This window comes from Coregonus clupeaformis, chromosome 14, assembly GCF_020615455.1.
Source record: "Coregonus clupeaformis isolate EN_2021a chromosome 14, ASM2061545v1, whole genome shotgun sequence".
Lineage (NCBI taxonomy): Eukaryota > Metazoa > Chordata > Actinopteri > Salmoniformes > Salmonidae > Coregonus > Coregonus clupeaformis.
In genome coordinates, this window is record NC_059205.1 from 17146962 (window position 1) to 17166202 (window position 19241).

At 42.8% G+C, this 19241-nt stretch overlaps 1 protein-coding gene across 1 annotated transcript in view; it reads right to left on the minus strand.

Annotated features, from left to right (window-relative positions):
• Nucleotides 1–11867: 11867 nt before the first annotated feature.
• LOC121581206 (potassium/sodium hyperpolarization-activated cyclic nucleotide-gated channel 2-like) overlaps nucleotides 11868–19241 on the minus strand; it is a 56480-nt gene continuing 49106 nt past the window's right edge. The window contains exons 5-9 of the mRNA XM_041896658.2: nucleotides 16190–16336; nucleotides 15810–16050; nucleotides 15289–15453; nucleotides 13435–13707; nucleotides 11868–13314 (exon numbers count right to left, since the gene is read on the minus strand). Coding sequence (XP_041752592.2) covers nucleotides 12668–13314; nucleotides 13435–13707; nucleotides 15289–15453; nucleotides 15810–16050; nucleotides 16190–16336 — 1473 coding nt within the window. The 3' untranslated portion in view covers nucleotides 11868–12667. The remainder of the gene's footprint in view (nucleotides 13315–13434; nucleotides 13708–15288; nucleotides 15454–15809; nucleotides 16051–16189; nucleotides 16337–19241) is intronic.

Genomic DNA, 19241 nt, shown 5'->3' on the forward strand with positions numbered 1-19241 from the left:
AGTCCTTGGATGTTGAGGTCAAAGGTCAGTTGTAGGGCAAAACCAGTTGAGTAGATAAAGAAAGATACATCAAGCATAAAGGGAAGAGAGAGAGAGAGAGAGAGAGAGAGAGAGAGAGAGAGAGAGAGAGAGAGAGAGAGAGAGAGAGAGAGAGAGAGAGAGAGAGAGAGAGAGAGAGAGAGAGAGAGAGAGAGAGAGAGAGAGAGAGAGAGAGAGAGAGAGAGAGAGAGAGAGAGAGAGAGAGAGAGAGAGAGAGACAGAGAGAGACAGAGAGAGAGAGAGTATACTTAGTTGATGCAACTCTTAGTAACCTGGCACATTGTCACGAAGAGTCACGTACTGAAAGCTACATATATACTTCAACAGGGGGAAATTAACCTACTGAATTATTCCAGGGAGATCTATCGGTGCTGTCGGGCGAGAACTGTTTCCACAATGTAAAGGTAAACTGTAATACATAGCGTCATCATTATGCATGTTTCCAAGAACACAGCACATAGAATGCAGATGGTACTGAGAGCTAACCTCCTGGCCTAACAAGAGAGATAAAGGGTTCTGGAGAGTAGGTAGGGGGAGGGGGAGTGTACCAATAAACCCTTCACTAAGCCCGCCCCAGAATGTTGGACAACCAATCACAGCACTACGGTGGATAGCAACTGTTGCTAACCAAGCTTGTGTCCAACTCCCGTTGGACAAGCTCAAGTTTCAAGCCCATGGAAGACAATAAGGGCAATGGCAAAAACAGGGTTGACATTTTTTATTTTATAATTGTTTAAATTGCTAAATAATTGAACAGTCCTTCAGCGGCACTGTGACTGTGATTTTTGAAATGCAGAGCATATTGATGAAGTATTTTTCTAATCTGAAATTATATTTTTTTGCATTGTTTGCTAGCTGATTAACTAGCTCTGTCTCTTTGACCACCGCTAAACATGTTGCTAAAGCTAGCTAGCTAGACAGTTAACATAACTTGTTTTCTCTAAATGTATGTTAGCTAGCTAATATGTTTCAAGGTTTAATGTCACGTGCACAAGTACAGTGAAATGCATTTCTTGCAATCTCCAAACCCAACAATGCAGTAATAAGTTGGCTAAATTATTAATAAAACTCTCATCTGCTGTTGACATCAGTATACGATTTGAGAGCCCTAGTTAGCTCCAAAAGTGGTTAGTAGCCTTGAATGCATGCTGACAGTGTATTCAATGCCATAGTGGCTAGGCACACTACAAACTTCCTTTTACCAGGTTCCCGTGAAGCAATTGGAATGACAGTCCACCACAACATACCCGAGTCTCCTGATCTGCAAGGGGTAGTCTGTGTTTAATTTTGTTGTGAGTGTTTGAGATATTGTGAGTTTTTTTCCCCAGTAGTTTAAATGGGGAATTGAGCTTCCCGGGAAAATGTTGACCAAGGTAGCAACAGTAACTAAGGGGGCAGGGCTTAGTGCAGGGTCAATTAGTTCCAAAATAAGCAAAGAAAGAGAGAAGTTGCTGTTAGGTGCAAGGAGACAGAGAAGGGGATGGATGGGGATACCAGTTAGTGACTAAATACGCAAATTCCCCTCTGGAGGGAAACAGCCAGGGGGTGTAAAGTGAGAATGTGATTAATGGAAGTAGGCCAGCAGGACATCCAGGGACGCTGTAGAGGACTACCAACAAAGAGGAACGGAAGGGAAGGAATTACACTTCTGTACAAATCCAGATAAAGCTATACACACAATGTATATGTCTTTATTCACATTATAAAACAGATTTATGAGAAATTATGCTGCAAGGAACGGTTCTTCATAATTCAGTGCCCCTGTTATTATCTCCCTAGTGTCTCTATCTCTGCTCCAGCCTGGATCACTGCACTCTGTGTGTCCTGAGAGGTGGAATGGTGGAATGGTGGTAAGAGGGAGATACAGAGGGGTAGAAGAAGAGGAGGGAGAAATGAGAGAGAGAGAACATTGAAAAAGGGAGAGAGGGTGAAGGGGAGAGGGGAGATAGGTGGGAGAGGGGGAGAGCGAGAGAGCGAGAGAGACAGAGACAGAGACAGAGACAGAGACAGAGACAGCGACAGCGACAGCGACAGAGACAGAGGGTGGGAGCTGTGCTGTAGCTGTTCCTGGGCCGCGCCAGAGGAGTGTGTCCTTGGGCTGCCCTCGTCACTGACGCACGCATGAACATACACATACACACTCACACACAGACACACATACTCACTTGTTTCTTCACACACACACACACACACACACACACACACACACACACACACACACACACACACCAGTGTTAGGAGGCTCCCAGACTCAGACAGCTCATCAGGGATGCAGAAGAGCCCCTGTCTGCAGAGAGAGAGAGGGATAGAAAATGAGAGATAGATCTTGTATCCAGGGCGGAGAGAGAAAAAGAGACAGCACCCTTTGTGATGAACCTCTTAAGGATCGGACCCTTTTTTTAAATTTTCGCCTAAAATGACACACCCACATCTAACTGCCTGTAGCTCAGGACCTGAAGCAAGGATATGCATATTCTTGATACCATTCGAAAGGAAACACTTTGAAGTTTGTGGAAATGTGAAATTAATGTAGGAAAATATAACATATTAGATCTGGTAAAAGATAATACAAACAAAAAGATATGTGTTTGTTTTTTTGTTTCGTTTTTTATCATCTTTGAAGTGCAAGAGAAAGGCCACAATATAGTATTGCAGTTTAGGCACAATTTAGATTTTGGCCACTAGATGGCAGCAGTGTGTGTTCAAAGTTTCAGATTGATCCAGTGAAGCACTGCAATACTGGACTATTTTGTATCAAGTCTGCCCAAATGTGCTGAATTGGTCAATTTATACATTTTCAAGTACATAACTATAGAGAACATACAAAAAGGAATGTCATACATGATGGATCATAAAAAAACGGTGCTAGTTTCTACACTAACTTTCACACATCTAGATGGCCATGCGGGGTGGGTTTGGAGCCAGAGATAGCAAGGGTTCAAACTTTATAACCCAGTTCCTACATTTGAATATAAAAATTGATTTTATCATACAAAACTATGTTACATTTTATCTCTGGGACCCTTTGGATGACAAATTAGAGCAAGATTACTGAATGTAAGTACATTATTTACCTTCAGAGGTGAATGTATCAAACCAGTTGCCGTGATACGTTGTTGTTATGCACTCTCCTCGAACAATAGCATGGTATTCTTTCACTCTAATAGCTACTGTAAATTGGACTGTGCAGTTAGATTAACAAGAATTTAAGCTTTCTGCCCATATAAGGAAAGTTTGCTGTTACTTACAACAGTCATGCTAATCACATTAGCGCACATTAGCTCAACCATCCCGTATACGGGACACCGATCCCGTAGAGGTTAACTGGGCTTGTGTGCCTGTTTGCTTCTGTTTTGTAACAACAAATCAAAAGGTCCATACATCTGTTCAGGCTTCTTGTGGACCCACATGCTATATTTGTACTGTAGCTGTTTTCTTCAAAAATATTTGTTTCACATAGATGGTCTTAAGTACAAACACCTACACTATATGGCTAACTGTGCCCATGTGTGTCTTCCACTGGTATTCATGAATAAACTAATTTGGAACCTGTTAGCCTGTATAGATAATCCCCCCTTCTCCCTCTCCATGCAGAAGTAGCCTACATTATTCTCATCAGGTATACCCTGAATACAAACACACAAATCAATGAAGGGACATGACTCGTGACTATGCCAATGCACTCATCTTTTTATTGCACAACACTGAATAGTTTGGTTAGGAACGCTTTAACAACATTGCCACTGATCAACAGACCAGCTTATTGAGACCAGAGCCTGGCTCTGTGTTCTGGATGAGCTGAGAGAGTGGAGGGAAGCTGCATACCCTATCCCAAAGTCACCTTTAGGGCCTCCTACCCCTATGCACTTATGTTCATCTGAAAGGATTGGGTAGGTGTAAGTATTATGGTAGAAGTTCCATCAAGCCTATCAAAGGACAAGGTGGAGCTATTACCACATTGAGTAAACCTATCCATTCCTTCCAGATATAGAGTACAAGAAGTACTTAGGAGTACGGGTTAGGGGTCAGTTTGAGATTGGACAGTTAGATATCAGCTCAGACAGAGTACAGTATGGAGTTCAGTGAAGCGTGAAGACCCAAACACAAGCTGGCTCTAAAACAACCTCTATAGGGGCGACAAACACTGAGTGACAACAATCGGAGAAATCAGTTTTTTCAGTGCCAGAATAGGATAAACCCACAGTGGCTGAAATAAAGTATGCTACTTGAGTTCTGAGAACCTTTGTAGTACAGCCACTGCTAGGAATGCTGGCTACAGTGCAGTAGAATGTATTTTGTTGAAAATAAACTGCTTTTTCTTTTCAGATGCCAGCTCTCAGATTGTGTCTGTTTCTGCTTGAGGCGGCTAGCAGACCTAGCTTGGTGTTCTCAAGTGGGACCAACAGTGTAGCGGGAAAGGCACAGGTACACACAAACACACTCACACACATTATACAGAGAGTCCTGAAGCGGAGAGAAGGCTTAGATAAGCAGGCTACAGTAGCTACAACACTAAGGTATAATAATTGTCAGACTAGTTGACGTTTTTAAATCATTGTAGTTGGTACACAGCAATTTCTAGATTTGAAGGTCCCACAAGGAATTATTAACCAAACGTCTCCTTTAGGTCAGAAGCAAATGCATTGCCTTGTCAAACAGACAGACATAAAGACCAGGATTCAAGCTTTGTACTGCTACTGGTCCCCTGGTCTTCAGATACACATTTTGGGGGTTCATTTTCAATTGAATGATTCTAGATTTTTTAGGACAATTTTGAGTTCAGTTGTCCACACACACTGTTTGTTGACTGAGGTGATATCTAGACTGCATAGACTTCACAAAAAGCCTGTTTTAAGTTCACCCTCTCATTGTACAAAATGCTTGGGTGACACCAGATTGTGGTAAAAACGTGACAATGTGCCCCCACAACTCTGTGTATAACACACATACAGTACATGAGTACAGAGTACAGCGCACATGGTGTTTGAAGGCTCAAACCAACAAAAATGTGCAATTTTGTGTTTCCCAAATCAGGGAAATGTATATATACTGACATTGTCATTTTAATTCAGCAGTACTAGTCTTTAGCTAACATTTGTACATATATTGCAAATTGAAAATAAAAACACATATTTGCATTTTTACAGGCATGTACATACCACAAAGATAGACTATGTGGAAACTAGATATACTAGGCACAAGGTATATACAGTCCATGTGCATTGGAGAAAATTGTAAAAAAAACAACAACAAAATAAACAAACAAAGAAGACACTTCTCAAAATAGAAACAAAGAATATCCTGATTTACTAAGACATCAATACCAAGTCATTCAGTACCCTTAATATCTGGTACGGCAAAAATAGACTTTAAACTAAGATAATCATCTCAATAATCGTCAGTCGATTTCAAGCATGAATGGGGAATCTAATTTTCATTCCATTGCAAGTCTTTTTTTTTATGGAGAACGAAGTAACAATAAATTAAAAATAACATTTTCCATCTTAAAACGTGCATAACACTGTCTTATGCATGATATAACAGATGCCAGGGATTCAAGATAAAGGTTACCAAATTCACTGAGGTGTCGTCATTCATTAATCAAAATTGATGCTGGATGCATGGGAACTCTTGCAATGAAACAGAGATGATATTGCCTGAACAAAGCAGTGTTTCTTCTCTCTCTCTGTCCCTCTCTCTTTCACTGACTGTGGACACTCATTAAAATCCTTACAAATAATATCAGCACAGTCCTTATAGCAGCTTAATAGGGCAAACTCTGGTATTAGCACATACAAGGATTAGGTAAGAGGACCAATTGATTGCACTGAAACAGCATTGAAGCACCAACAGGTATTCACTCATTTGGACTTCACTCATAATTGTATTGGCATTTTGGCATGCATCTTTCCCACGGGAGAAAATAACAAAATATTATAGTAATATGTTGGGGACTATGATCTGACTTAAAATATGCGACATGACAGTAAAAAAATGATCGTTTTAAAGCATAAGGTTTTGATATGTGGCTTAGAATATACTCAAAATATAAGTAATACACTTGTGAATAATGCAAATTGTTATCAAATGATCCAGAATTTATATTAAAATTAAGCCCTTGAAAGTTCACATTCACTATTACTTTCCATAGTTATTTTTTCAATACCTAAAATGGCCTCCTACACCTGTAGGTTAGGAGATCAAAACAGCTTTGCTTAGAACTTCTGCATTCTATTACAACGTATAACTTTTACTACATCCTGTGTGTTTTGTTCAATTAATCAGAATTCAAGGGCAACTTGATGCAAAATGAAAACAACAAGTTGATTACAAGAACATAAACAAACTGTACCTACAACAAATAAATAGTAAACCAATCATAAATCATTAAAATGATATATCTTTCCGGAAATGTAGCATGATTTAACAGCTTTACTCTGGATCGATAAAGTTCAAAGCTTCAAAAGTCAGTTTTTTACACATTGAGTCAGGTGCCAAATTTCTCCCAGATTTCGCCACAGACATTTTTAGGTTAACCAGATGTGATCATTCTAAAAGACTGAAGCAGTGATTTTCCCTTTGCTTAAAACATTGTAATGTGACACAATGTGCTTAATGCTGAACTCAACTTTGCGGTGTTGCTTTGAACCAAAGGGTTCGTTCTCAGTGACAAACTGGAAATGGTTTCAACTCTCTATCCTACGCCCAATAATTAAAAAAGTGTATTCTCTCATCATAGAACAGGGAACAGGGTAACATACAGTTTACATACAGAACACACCCAAACGAGAGAACGATCAAACCTAAGAAACATCACACAAACACTAAGCGACACATACAGCAAAATCTCCCTTCGCATCGTCACCCATAATAATCTCGGTCCTTGTATTTACATGGCAGTTTATTTCTGATTAGCTCTCTTCCCCCTCATATGGCATACATTCAGCAAGAGAAGGCTTTGAAGCACACCAGGATTAGAATAATTTAAATATTTATCTTCAAAGTCACAACCCGCCACAACCTTGAATTGACAAATTATTGAGGAATACATTCTTATCGTACAGACATTCGTGAAGTTTTGGACACGAAGGACCTGCACTTGCTCAATATCCTGTACATACAACACCAAACTCACACAGGTGAAGATATACTTTTCTTCTTCCTCTGCCCCACTCCATTTCCCATTGGCATGCATTCTGTCAATTAGTTAGTCTTGCTTTACAACGTACAATATTATTTAAAAATGTACTTTAAAGTTACAGTTTGGGGACTTGTTTTCCATTACTACATTACAAAATCCGCAGATGACCTTGAACCGGTTTGAAACCAGTTTGCCTCATTTGATCCACAAAAAAAACTACATCCACTCACTTCCTCTGACATTTGTGGTTAAGGTTACAAGATGGTCGCTGGATTATAATAACAAAACAAGTGAAGCCACGGCAGCTGCTGGATTCTTTAAGGTTTCACAGTAAAAAATTAAGAAATGAGTTACCAGAACAGCATATATATATATATATATATAAATATATATATATATATATACACACACTGTATATACTGTATATTTCTTAATTATACAGTGCCTTACAGCCTGAATTTAAAGTGGATTACTTTTTTTTTTACTGGCCTACAGACAATACCCCATAATGTCAAAGTGAAATTATGTTTTTAGACATTCTTAGAAGTTAATTAAAAATGAAAAGCTGAAATGTCTTGAGTCAATAAGTATTCAACCCCTTTGTTTTGGCAAGTCTAAATAAATTCAGGGGTAGAAATGTTCATAACAAGTCACATAATAAGTTGCATGGACTCACTCTGTGTGCAATAATAGTGTTTAACACACACATACAATTATCTGTGAGGTCCCTCAGTCGAGCAGTGAATTTTAAACACAGATTCAACCTCAAAGACCAGGAAGGTTTTCCAATGCCTCGCAAAGAAAGGCACCTATTGGTAGATACAAATTAATTTTTAAAAAGCAGACATTGAATATCCCTTTGAGCATGGTGAAGTTATTAATTACACTTTGGATGGTGTATCAATACACCCAGTCACTACAAAGATGCAGGCGTCCTTCCTAACTCAGTTGTCAGAGAGGAAGGAAACAGCGCAGGGATTTCACCATGAGGCCAACGGTGACTTTAAAGTGTTTAATGGCTGTGATAGGAGAAAACTGAGGATGGATCAACAACATTGTAGTTACTCCACAATACTAACCTAATTGACAGAGTGAAAATAATATTCCAAAAAATGCATCTTGCTTGCAACAACGCACTAAAGTAATACTGCAAAAAATGTGGCAAAACAATGTACTTTTTGTCCTGAATACAAAGCGTTATGTTTGAGGCAAATCCAATACAACACATTATTGAGTACCACTCGCCATATTTTCAAGCATAGTGGTGGCTGCATCATGTTATGGGTATGCATCGTTAAGGACTGGGGAGTTTTTCAGGATAAAATGGAAATGGAATGGAGCTAAGCACAGGCAAAATCCTAGAGGAAAACCTGGTTCCGTCTTCTTTCCACCAGACACTGGGAGATGAATTCCCATTTCAGCAGGACAATAACCTAAAACACAAGGCCAAATCTACACTGGATTTGCTTACCAAGAAGACAGTGAATGTTCCTGAGTGGCCGAGTTACAGTTTTGACTTAAATCTACTTTAAAATCTATGTCAAGACCTGAAAATGGTTGTCTAGCAATGATCAACAACCGATTTGACAGAGCTTGAAGAATTTAGAAAAGAATAACGGGCAAATGTTGCATAATTCAGGTGTGGAAAGCTCTTAGAGACTTACCCAGAAAGACTCACAGCTGTAATCGCGGCCAAAGGTGCTTCTACAAACTAGTGACTCAGGGGTGTGAATACTTTTGTAAAAGAGATATTTCTGTATTTCATTTTCAATACATTTGCTAAAAACATGTTTTCACTTTGTCATTATGGGGTATTGTGTGTAGATGGGTGAGGAAAAAAATATATTTAATTCATTTTAAATTCAGGCTGTAACACAACAAAATGTGGAATAAGCCAAGGGGTATGAATACTTTCTGAAGGCACTATATATATATATAGCCAGTTCATTAGGTACACCCATCTAGTACCGGGGCAGACCTCCCTTTGCCTCCAGAACAGCCTGAATTCTTCTGGACATGAAAACGTTGCTCAATTGGTATCAAGGGACCTAATGTGTGCCAGGAAAACAATTCCCTCTCCATTGCACCACCGCCACCAGCCTGTACCATTGACACCAGGCAGAATGGGGCCATGGACTCATGCTGCTTACGCCAAATCCTGACTCTGCCATCAGCATGATGCAACAGGGACCGGGATTCGTCGGACCAGGAAATGTTTTTCCACTCCTCAATATTGTCCAGTGTTGGTGATCGCGTGCCCACTGGAGCCGCTTCTTCTTGTTTTTAACTGATAGGAGTGGAACCCGGCGTGGTTGTCTGCTGCAATAGCCCATCCGTGACAAGGACCGACGAGTTGTGCGTTCCGAAATGTCGCTCTGCACATCACTGTTGTACTGCGCCGTTATTTGCCTGTTTGTGGCCCGCCTGTTAGCATGCACAATTCTTGCCATTCTCCTTCGACATCTCATCAACGAGCTGTTTTCGCCCACAGGACTGCCGCTGACTGGATGTTTTTTTATTTGTCACACCATTCAGTAAACCCTAGACACTGTCGTGCATGAAAAGCCACGCTCAAGGTAACTTAGGTCACTCGTGTTGCCCATTCTAACATTCAATCGAACAGTAACTGAATGCCTCGATGCCTGTCTGCCTGCTTTATATAACAAGGCCACGTGACTCACTAGGAGCAAACCATTTTCGTGAACAGGGTGGTGTACCTAACAAACTGGCCACTGAGTGTATATACATATAGGCAAGGTAAGAGTATTGCAGAATTATATTGCATGTATTAATCAATAAACCTGGATGAAAACAAGCAAGTATACAGTATGTGTTGTTTGGAATGGTTCTTTTTGATAAAGCTCAGATGATTTACCACTATTTTTGCCTCCAGTGTCACGATATGTATATTTCTGCTGACATGACAAGTGGATATCTTCCCAGACACATTTAGCTGGACATAGAAGCTGGGAAATATTGCCTGTGCCATTGCCAGCAAATCCAATCAACCGTGCCTGATAAAGCAGTGTAAAGATACGAGTACACGAGTCAGCTCTCTTGGAAAAACAGCATGGAACCAAAAACATGCATACCAACTCACACACACACACACACACACACACACCCACACAAACCAAAAATATGGCTTCTAAACTTGGAATCAAGGCAGTTAAATAAATGGCATTTTCTTCTACAGTGCCTTCGGAAAGTATACAGGCCCCTTGACATTTTTTTAAACGTTACAGTCATATTCTAAAATAGATTAAATAAATACAAATCCTCAGCAATCTACAAACAATACCCCATAATGACAAAGCGAAGACGTTTTTAGAAATTATTGAAAATGTATTACATTTAAAAAACAGAAATACCTTATTTACATAAGTATTCAGACCCTTTGCTATGAGATTCGAAATTGAGCTCAGGTGCATCCTGTTTCCATTGATCATCCTTGAGATGTTTCTACAACTTGATTGGAGTCCACCTGTGGTAAATTCAATTGATTGGACATGATTTGGAAAGGGACACAACTGCCTATATAAGGTCCCACAGTTGACATTGCATGTCAGAGCAATAACCAAGCCATGAGGTCGAAGGAATTGTCCGTAAAGCTCTGAGACAGGATTGTGTCGAGGCACAGATCTGGGGAAGGGTACCAAAACCTTTCTGCAGCATTGAAGGTCCCCAAGAACACAGTGGCCTCCATCATTCTTAAATGGAAGAAGTTTGGAACCACCAAGACTCTTCTTTGAGCTGGCCGCCCGGCCAAACTGAGCAATCGGGGGAGAAGGGCCTTGGTCAGGGAGGTGACCAAGAACCCGATGGTCACTCTGACAGAGCTCTAGAATTCCTCTGTGGAGATGGGAGAACCTTCCAGAAGGACAACCATCTCTGCAGCACTCCACCAATCAGGCCTTTATGGTAGAGTGGCCAGATGGAAGCCACTCCTCAGTAAAAGGCAGCCCGCTTGGAGTTTGCCAAAGGGCACCTAAAGAGGCACCTAAAGACTGAGAAACAAGATTGTCTGGTCTGATGAAACCAAGATTGAACTCTTTGGCCTGAATGCCAAGCGTCACATCTGGAGGAAACCTGGCACCATCCCTACGGTGAAGCATGGTGGTGGCAGCATCATGCTGTGGGGATGTTTTTCAGCGGCAGAGACTGGGAGACTAGTCAGGGTTGATGAAAACCTGCTCGAGAGCGTTCAGGACCTCAGACTGGGGCGAAGGTTCACCTTCCAAAAGGACAACGACCCTAAGCACACAGCCAAGACAAAGTCTCTGAATGTCCTTGAGTGGCCCAGCCAGAGCCCGGACTTGAACACGATCTAACATTTCTGGAGAGACCTGAGAATAGCTGTGCAGCAACGCTTCCTATCCAACCTGACAGAGCTTGAGAGGATCTGCAGAGAAGAAAGGGAGAAACTCTCCAAATACAGCTGTGCCAAGCTTGTAGCGTCATACCCAAGAAGACTCGAGGCTGTAATCGCTGCCAAATGTGCTTTAACAATGTACTGAGTAAAGGGTCTGAATACTTATGTAAATGTGATATCTGTTTTTCATTTTTAATAGATTGCAAAAAATTTCAACAAAACTGTTTTTGCATGGTCATTATGGGGTATTTTGTGTAGATTGATGAGGGAATAAAACAATTTAATCAATTTTAGAATAAGGCTGTAACATAACAAAATCTGGAAAAAGTCAAGGGGTCTGAATACTTTCCGAATGGACTGTACATTTCTTTTTTAGTTGATACAGACACAACCAAACTTTGTGTTCAAGCTCAACTTTGGTTTGGAATAGATACAATGAAGATATTATCTTTCAGTCATTTTTTTAACTATTTAAACTATTTGCATATCGATGTAAGATCGACCAGCGGTCTAAAACACTATTTTCACTACTATTTTAAACAATGTCAAGAGCAATGTATTTATTTTTGCTACAACAGCATATACAGAAAAAAGGACACCCAAAAACACGTTCTGAAAGCGTAAAATGTCATCATTGTCCTTTGATTCAAGTCCCTGATGTTTCGTTTTTAAGTCCAGCTCCTGCTAGATTGCACTGTATGGAGTCTACACAGTATGCAACAATTATTTCTTTCTCAATATCTTTACAATAAAGACAGCGATATAAGTGTTTGGAAGCAGAGTGTAAGGGGTGCTACTAAGAATAAAGGTGCTGGCACAGTAGAACAGTCCAGTCTCACCTTTTGTTAAACTAGTTTAATTGTTTAGACTCTTTGTCACAGAGTTCCTCTTTCCTCTTCGTTGACTCCGACCGACACACAAGACATTCTGTATGAATGACTGACCATGTGGCCCGTATTCAGCCGGCCAGGTCGGTAAGGAAGCCAACCAGTCAGGTCATTCAAACAGAGGTTTACATTCACCCACGTAAAGGCCTCTATTCTGCACCTCTCATAGGGTCACAAGTTGGAAGACAGCCGGCTCCGGGCCGAGTCTAACTCCGGTAGGCTATCGATCTAATCCTTGTTGGTGACCCCAGAGTCCAGGAGCCCCGACCCAGTTGCCGCCACAGCCGCCCCCATCCCAGGTGCTCCTCCTGGGGGAGGAGTAGAGGCGAAGGCCACACGTTGTGGAGCTCCCGCAGGTCTTCCCCCAACCTGGACCCCCACCGCGGAGGGCCCCGGCTGGCTAGGGTGAGTGGGCTGAGGGGGGCCGATGGAGGTGGAGGAGGCGTGGGTGGATGGGTGGGTTGATTGGGGAGGGCTGGGGGTGGCGGCAGGGGTTCCTTCCTGAGGGAGGGAGAGCTGGGAGGAGGAGAGGGCACGGGCGTCTTGGCTCAGGGTGCCCGAGTGGAGGGAGTGGGTGCTCTTGTACGAGGAGGGCCTCTGGATGGTGTGCGTGGGGCTGGGAACGTGGTGCTGCACCAGGGACAACTGAGACCCAGAGGGCCCCACGCCTCCCATGTACTGGAATGTCCGTCCCGGGTGCGCCAGAGGGCTCTGGACTGGTGGGCTGGAGATAGCTGACCCAAACGCCCCTGTTGCATGAGCCATCTGGGGTGGCTGGGACTGGAGAGGGGATGCAGAGACTGGGCTCTGGGACAGGCTATGGACCACCTGGAACCTCCGCAACATGCGTGGGGACTGCAGCGTCCCTGACCCCGAACCAGACGCCGTCCCCGTTCCCATCGGACCTGGCCCCATCGGCCCAGTCCCCATACCCATACCCATCGGCATACCCATCGGCATACCCATCAGCCCCATCCCCGGCATCCCCATTCCCCCCATCGGCCCCATCCCCTGGGGGCAGAAGCTCATGGCCACAGCCTGCTGGAGGCTGGCGAGGGCCCCTGCCCCGGAAGGCCCTGCGGGGGAGAACATGCTCCCGGGGACGGAGGAAGTCATGGACATGGTGCGGGGTCTCTGGAGGTCCACCAGTTTGACCATCTCACGGTCGTACTTGACGATCTCCTGGATCATCTCATTCTCATGGTTGTTGAAGACGCCAGAGTTGAGGTCGTGCTGCACTTTGTGCATCAGAATGGAGTTCTTCTTGCCTGTGATGAAGTGAAGAGGAGGAGAAGAGTAGAAAATGATGAGGTAGAAGGAAGAGGAGGACAAGGGAGGAGGAGAAGTAGGAAGAACAAATTAAGAGATAAGGGAGGAGGATCACAGACGGTATGTTCTGACCTTCAAACTAGGTATTTTTTGGGCAAGAAGCAATGCTCAAGGAAAATGCTGAGAACAAGAGGGTCATAGTGTCACTTTATCAATGAACACTGTCCTATAGCATGCTGAGGCAACAGCATTACTCAACTGACTGCCTGGGCTAGAGATCTTTTTCATAGATAAGTTTGCATCTGCTATTTCTAAGAGGGAGTAAAACATAAAAATATATAACATAAGGTAAAATAAAAAAACATTTATATCAATACGTAATATTAGGATCCAATGTGAAGATGAAGTATCAATAAAAAAACTGTCATATTTCAAGCCTTGTTTTTGTCCTCTTCTCCCTTGTGAAAATAACAGGTGCATCCACTTAATAAATCTGTCCCAAGTCTCGATTGGTTGGAACACTGGTGTGTCTGCAGCATATGTGGCAAGGTTATTATAATAAACTAAAACTGAAACTAAAAATACAACTAATCATGAAAAAACGATTTACTAAACTGAAATAAAACAATTTACAAACCCGTTTGAAAAATTAAAACTATACTGAAACTATTATCTTTGACTTGAAAACGAGCTTAAATAAAATAAAATAAAACATCATGAAATTTGTAACAAAAAAATTATAATTTTTTGGCTTGTGCATCACAATCACTAGCTATCACTAGCTAACAGGGAAAAATTTGGCTAGGTAGCTAACTTGATTCTTCTTACATGTACTATTAAAGTTAAAAAGCATTGGATTGGTGTAAATATGGTGAAAGAGAGTTTCCTTCCACCATATTTTTTTTGCAGCAGTCTCAGCACTATTCCTTTTAAATTCAAGTCACAATGAAAGTGACTTTATAATTTAAACCTAACCGAACCTAGAACCTTACCCATCACCTTATGTATTACTGCCCCCCAGTGGCAAGAAGTAACATCCTAAAAAACACCAAAAAACCATCCAACACAAATGTCTCCATGCCTCACATGCATGCTTTCTGTCCCGAACACTAAAACTTAAACTGAAATGGAATAATTTAAAAACAAAATATAAATATTTTGATAAAACTAAAACTAAATAAAAAAACTAGCAGATCAGGTCTGAAAATGAACAAAAACAAAAACTAACAATTTAAAAAATGAATACAATTAAAAACTAATATACAATCACAAAACTATAATAACCTTTATCTGTGGAACCACCTGGGTACCACTAGCACGAAAACGACTATCACACAGGTAGCTTATTACTCTCTTTCAAGGGAGAGAAGCAGTAAAACGAGGGTCATATTTGACTACTTTAAAATGCATTCTTCCTTCCTCCCTTGGTTATCATTGATCTAACACCTGGATGGATGAAAGCAAGGCTTCCACAGCTTTCACAGATACAGTACTGTCAGACCAGTGATTACTTTGAGGAAGGGCGCAAGGAAGGTACAAGCAAGGTGCATTGGTACAGGGCCCAGAGCTTGCTTCAGTACCTATGCGGTCCAGTCGGTCGATGGCCACGGTCTCGAAGGCCCGTCTCATCATGGGGTACTCCTCCAGAACCTCATTGAAGTTATCCACAGACAGGGAGTAGAGACGACAGTACGTCTCCGCTCTAACACTGGCAGTCCGCCGGCCACGTGTCAGCAAACAGATCTCTGGAAAAGGGAAACAGGGTCAGGAAACAGAGATAGATCAAAATGTCGCAGAGATACAATATAATAACGTTCTATTTAATTCTGTTTAAAATATACTGTAGAAACCACACAGTATCTGTTCAGCTACCAGTCATCTGGGATTGTCTTACACTTACAATAAAGTACTGGTTATGCTAGTTTTGAGAGCCGAGGGACACAGGAATACCCGAACAAACAAAGCACTTCATAATTTGAGAACATGGACATAGAGTACAACGATGTAAAGCAAAACACAGAAAGCACTGTCTCCAGTGATCTCAGTATGTCTAAATATGAATTAAATTGAACTCTGTGTGTATTGTGGTTCAGGCCCATACCTCCAAAGTAGGAGCCATCAGAGAGCTTCATTCCCAGGGTTCCCTTGGTGATGACGTTACAGACTCCGTGCTGGATAAAGTACATCTTCTTGCCGATGGTGCCCTCTCTGATAATGTAATCACGGGGCTGGAAGACCTCGAAGCGTAGCATGATCAACATGGCCGTCACAAAGTTGGGCTCTGCGTTGGCGAACAGTGGCATGGATGCCACCAGCTTACGACAGTTGAAATTGACAATTTCCTGAATATTGGATAGACATAGTTTGTTAGTAATGTTTGTGTGTGTGTGTGTGTGTGTGTGTGTGTGTGTGTGTGTGTGTGTGCGCGTGCGTGTGAACTGTGTGTGTGTTCATGGTGTGCATGTCTAGGCAGGGAATTACCTCTCTGAGTGGTTCATTCAGCTCTTCCAGGATGCTCTCTTCATCAAACATCTTCCCCTGGTACCGGTGCTCGTAATAGTCATGGATTTTCTGTCGGAAGTCAGCCGGCAGCTTGTGGAAGGACATATACTGCTCCACTTGTTTGTACTGTAGAGTGAAAGAGAGGGATAGGAGGAAAGATAGAGAGAGAATGAAAGAGTGAATAAAGTAGTGAAGTCACTTACACTACCTCAAAGTCAACATAGAGCTTAAACTTCAACCTTACGATTTCAAAATTACTGGAAACATATTTATTTCTGGAAACATAATAACAAGAGGTGGGGTAGACAGACACTAGCCTATCCAGCCCTTTGCAAACAAAGAGCTGTTCATTTCAAGCCATGCAATCAGGGCACCATTGAAGGCAAAGTGACATATTCCTGAGTACTATTGAGGGAAATTTGATTGATGTTTGAAACCCACTGAAAGTGGACAAAAACATGAAAACAAGCAAAGGACCAGAACAAGCCCATTCAATCAGCTAATCAATACCAAGCAATCAGACATTGTTGAAACGCTGCTGCAGCAGTTTACACATTACTAAAGTGGATGCCGGACCAACCACGGTCAAAACTAAGTGCCGGTTTCACAGATTAAGCCGAGCCCTGGACTAAAAAGTATGCTTAATGGCAAATCTTATTTAGTCTAGGACTACTGCTTTTTATACTAGAACTAGACTTAATCTGTGTCCGGGAAACCAAAGCTGACCAACTCTAAATCAATGGAGTGTATCAGGTGGTGTATAACTGGCATGGTGTTTGATCCCAACCCTCCTCGGGATGCCAGGCTGGCAGTCAGGAGGAAATTTATGGGGTTGTAAAGCTGTAGAGCTGTGCGTGATAGAGAGATTACTCTGTGCACTTTTATGTCAGCCTCTGTGCAATTCAGCCTACGTCAAACAGAGAAGCTGTCTCACAAACATGCCACTCCACCCAGCACTCATAAAGCCTTCACAAACATAACACAGGCCTGGATCTTAACTGGCACTGACACGTTAAAACACACACACACTATTTTTCTTCCCTTTTGTCTCAAACCATTAAACATTTACAAAAACTGAATCTCATTCATCATTTAGGAACCGAACAGAAAACTAAATATTATCGTTAGCAGAACACCCTGGCAACCAATAATACTGTCAGAAAACTGTTAGATAGAGTTGTCCTACTATCTCCCCTAGCAGGACTCTAACCCGGACGCTTATAAGAAATACCGCTATGCCCTCCGACGAACCATCAAACAGGCAAAGAGTCAATACAGGACTAAGATTGAAATCGTACTACACCGGCTCTGACGCTCGTCGGATGTGGCAGGTCTTGAAAACTATTACAGACTACAAAGGGAAGCACAGCCGCGAGCTGCCCAGTGACACAAGCCTACCAGACGAGCTAAACCACTTCTATGTGTAAGACTTTTAAGCAGGTCAACATTCACAAGGCCGCAGGGCCAGACGGATTACCAGGACATGTACTCCGAGCATGTGCTGACCAACTGGCAAGTGTCTTCACTGACATTTTCAACATGTCCCTGACTGAGTGGCACAGTGGTCTAAGGCACTGCATTGCAGTGCTAGCTGTGCCACTAGAGATCCTGGTTCGAATCCAGGCTCTGTCGTAGCTGGCCGCGACCGGGAGACACATGGGGCGGCGCACAATTGGCCCAGCATCGTCCAGGGTAGGGGAGGGAATGGCTGGCAGGGATGTAGCTCAGTTGGTAGAGCATGGCGTTTGCAACACCAGGGTTGTGGGTTCGATTCCCACGGGGGGTATGAAAAATAAAAAAATATATATAATGTATGCACTCACTAACTGTAAGTCGCTCTGGATAAGAGCATCTGCTAAATGACGTAAATGTAATGAGTCTGTAATACCAACATGTTTCAAGCAGACCACCATATTCCCCGTGCCCAAGGACACTAAGATAACCTGCCTAAATGACTACCGACCCGTAGCACTGACGTCTGTAGCCATGAAGTGCTTTGAAAGGCTGGTCATGGCTCACATCAACACCATTATCCCAGAAACCCTAGACCCACTCCAATTTGCATACCGCCCCAACAGATCCACAGATGATGCAATCTCTATTGCACTCCACACTGCCCTTTCCCACCTGGACAAGAAGAACACCTACGTGAGAATGCTATTCATTGACTACAGCTTAGCTTTCAACACCATAGTGCCCTCAAAGCTCATCACTAAGCTAAGGATCCTGGGACTAAACACCTCCCTCTGCAACTGGATCCTGGACTTCCTGACGGGCCGGCCCCAGGTGGTAAGGGTAGGTAACAACACATCTGCCACGCTGATCCTCAACACGGGGGCCCCTCAGGGGTGCATGCTCAGTCCCCTCCTGTACTCCCTGTTCACCCATGATTGCATGGCCAGGCACGACTCCAACACCATTATTAAGTTTGCCGACGACAACAGTGGTAGGCCTGATCACCGACAACGATGAGACAGCCTATAGGGAGGAGGTCAGAGACCTGGCCGTGTGGTGCCAGGACAACAACCTCTCCCTCAACGTGACCAAGACAAAGTAGATGATTGTGGACTACAGGGGGAAAAAAAGAGGACTGAGCACGCCCCTATTCTCATCAATGGGGCTGTAGTGGAACAGGTTGAGAGCTTCAAGTTCCTTGGTGTCCACATCACCAACCAACTATCATGGTTCAAACACACCAAGACAGTCGTGAAGAGTGCACGACAAAGCCTATTCCCCCTCAGGAGACTGAAAAGATTTGGCATGGGTCCTCAGATCCTCAAAAAGTTCTACAGCTGCACCATCGAGAGCATCCTGACTGGTTGCATCACCGCCTGGTATGGCAACTGCTCGGCCTCCGACCGCAAGGCACTACAGAGGGTAGTGCTTACGGCCCAGTACATCACTGGGGCCAAGCTTCCTGCCATCCAGGACCTCTATACCAGGCGGTGTCAGAGGAAGGCCCTCAAAATTGTCAAAGACTCAAGCCACCCTAGTCATAGACTGTTCTCTCTGCTACCGCACGGCAAGTGGT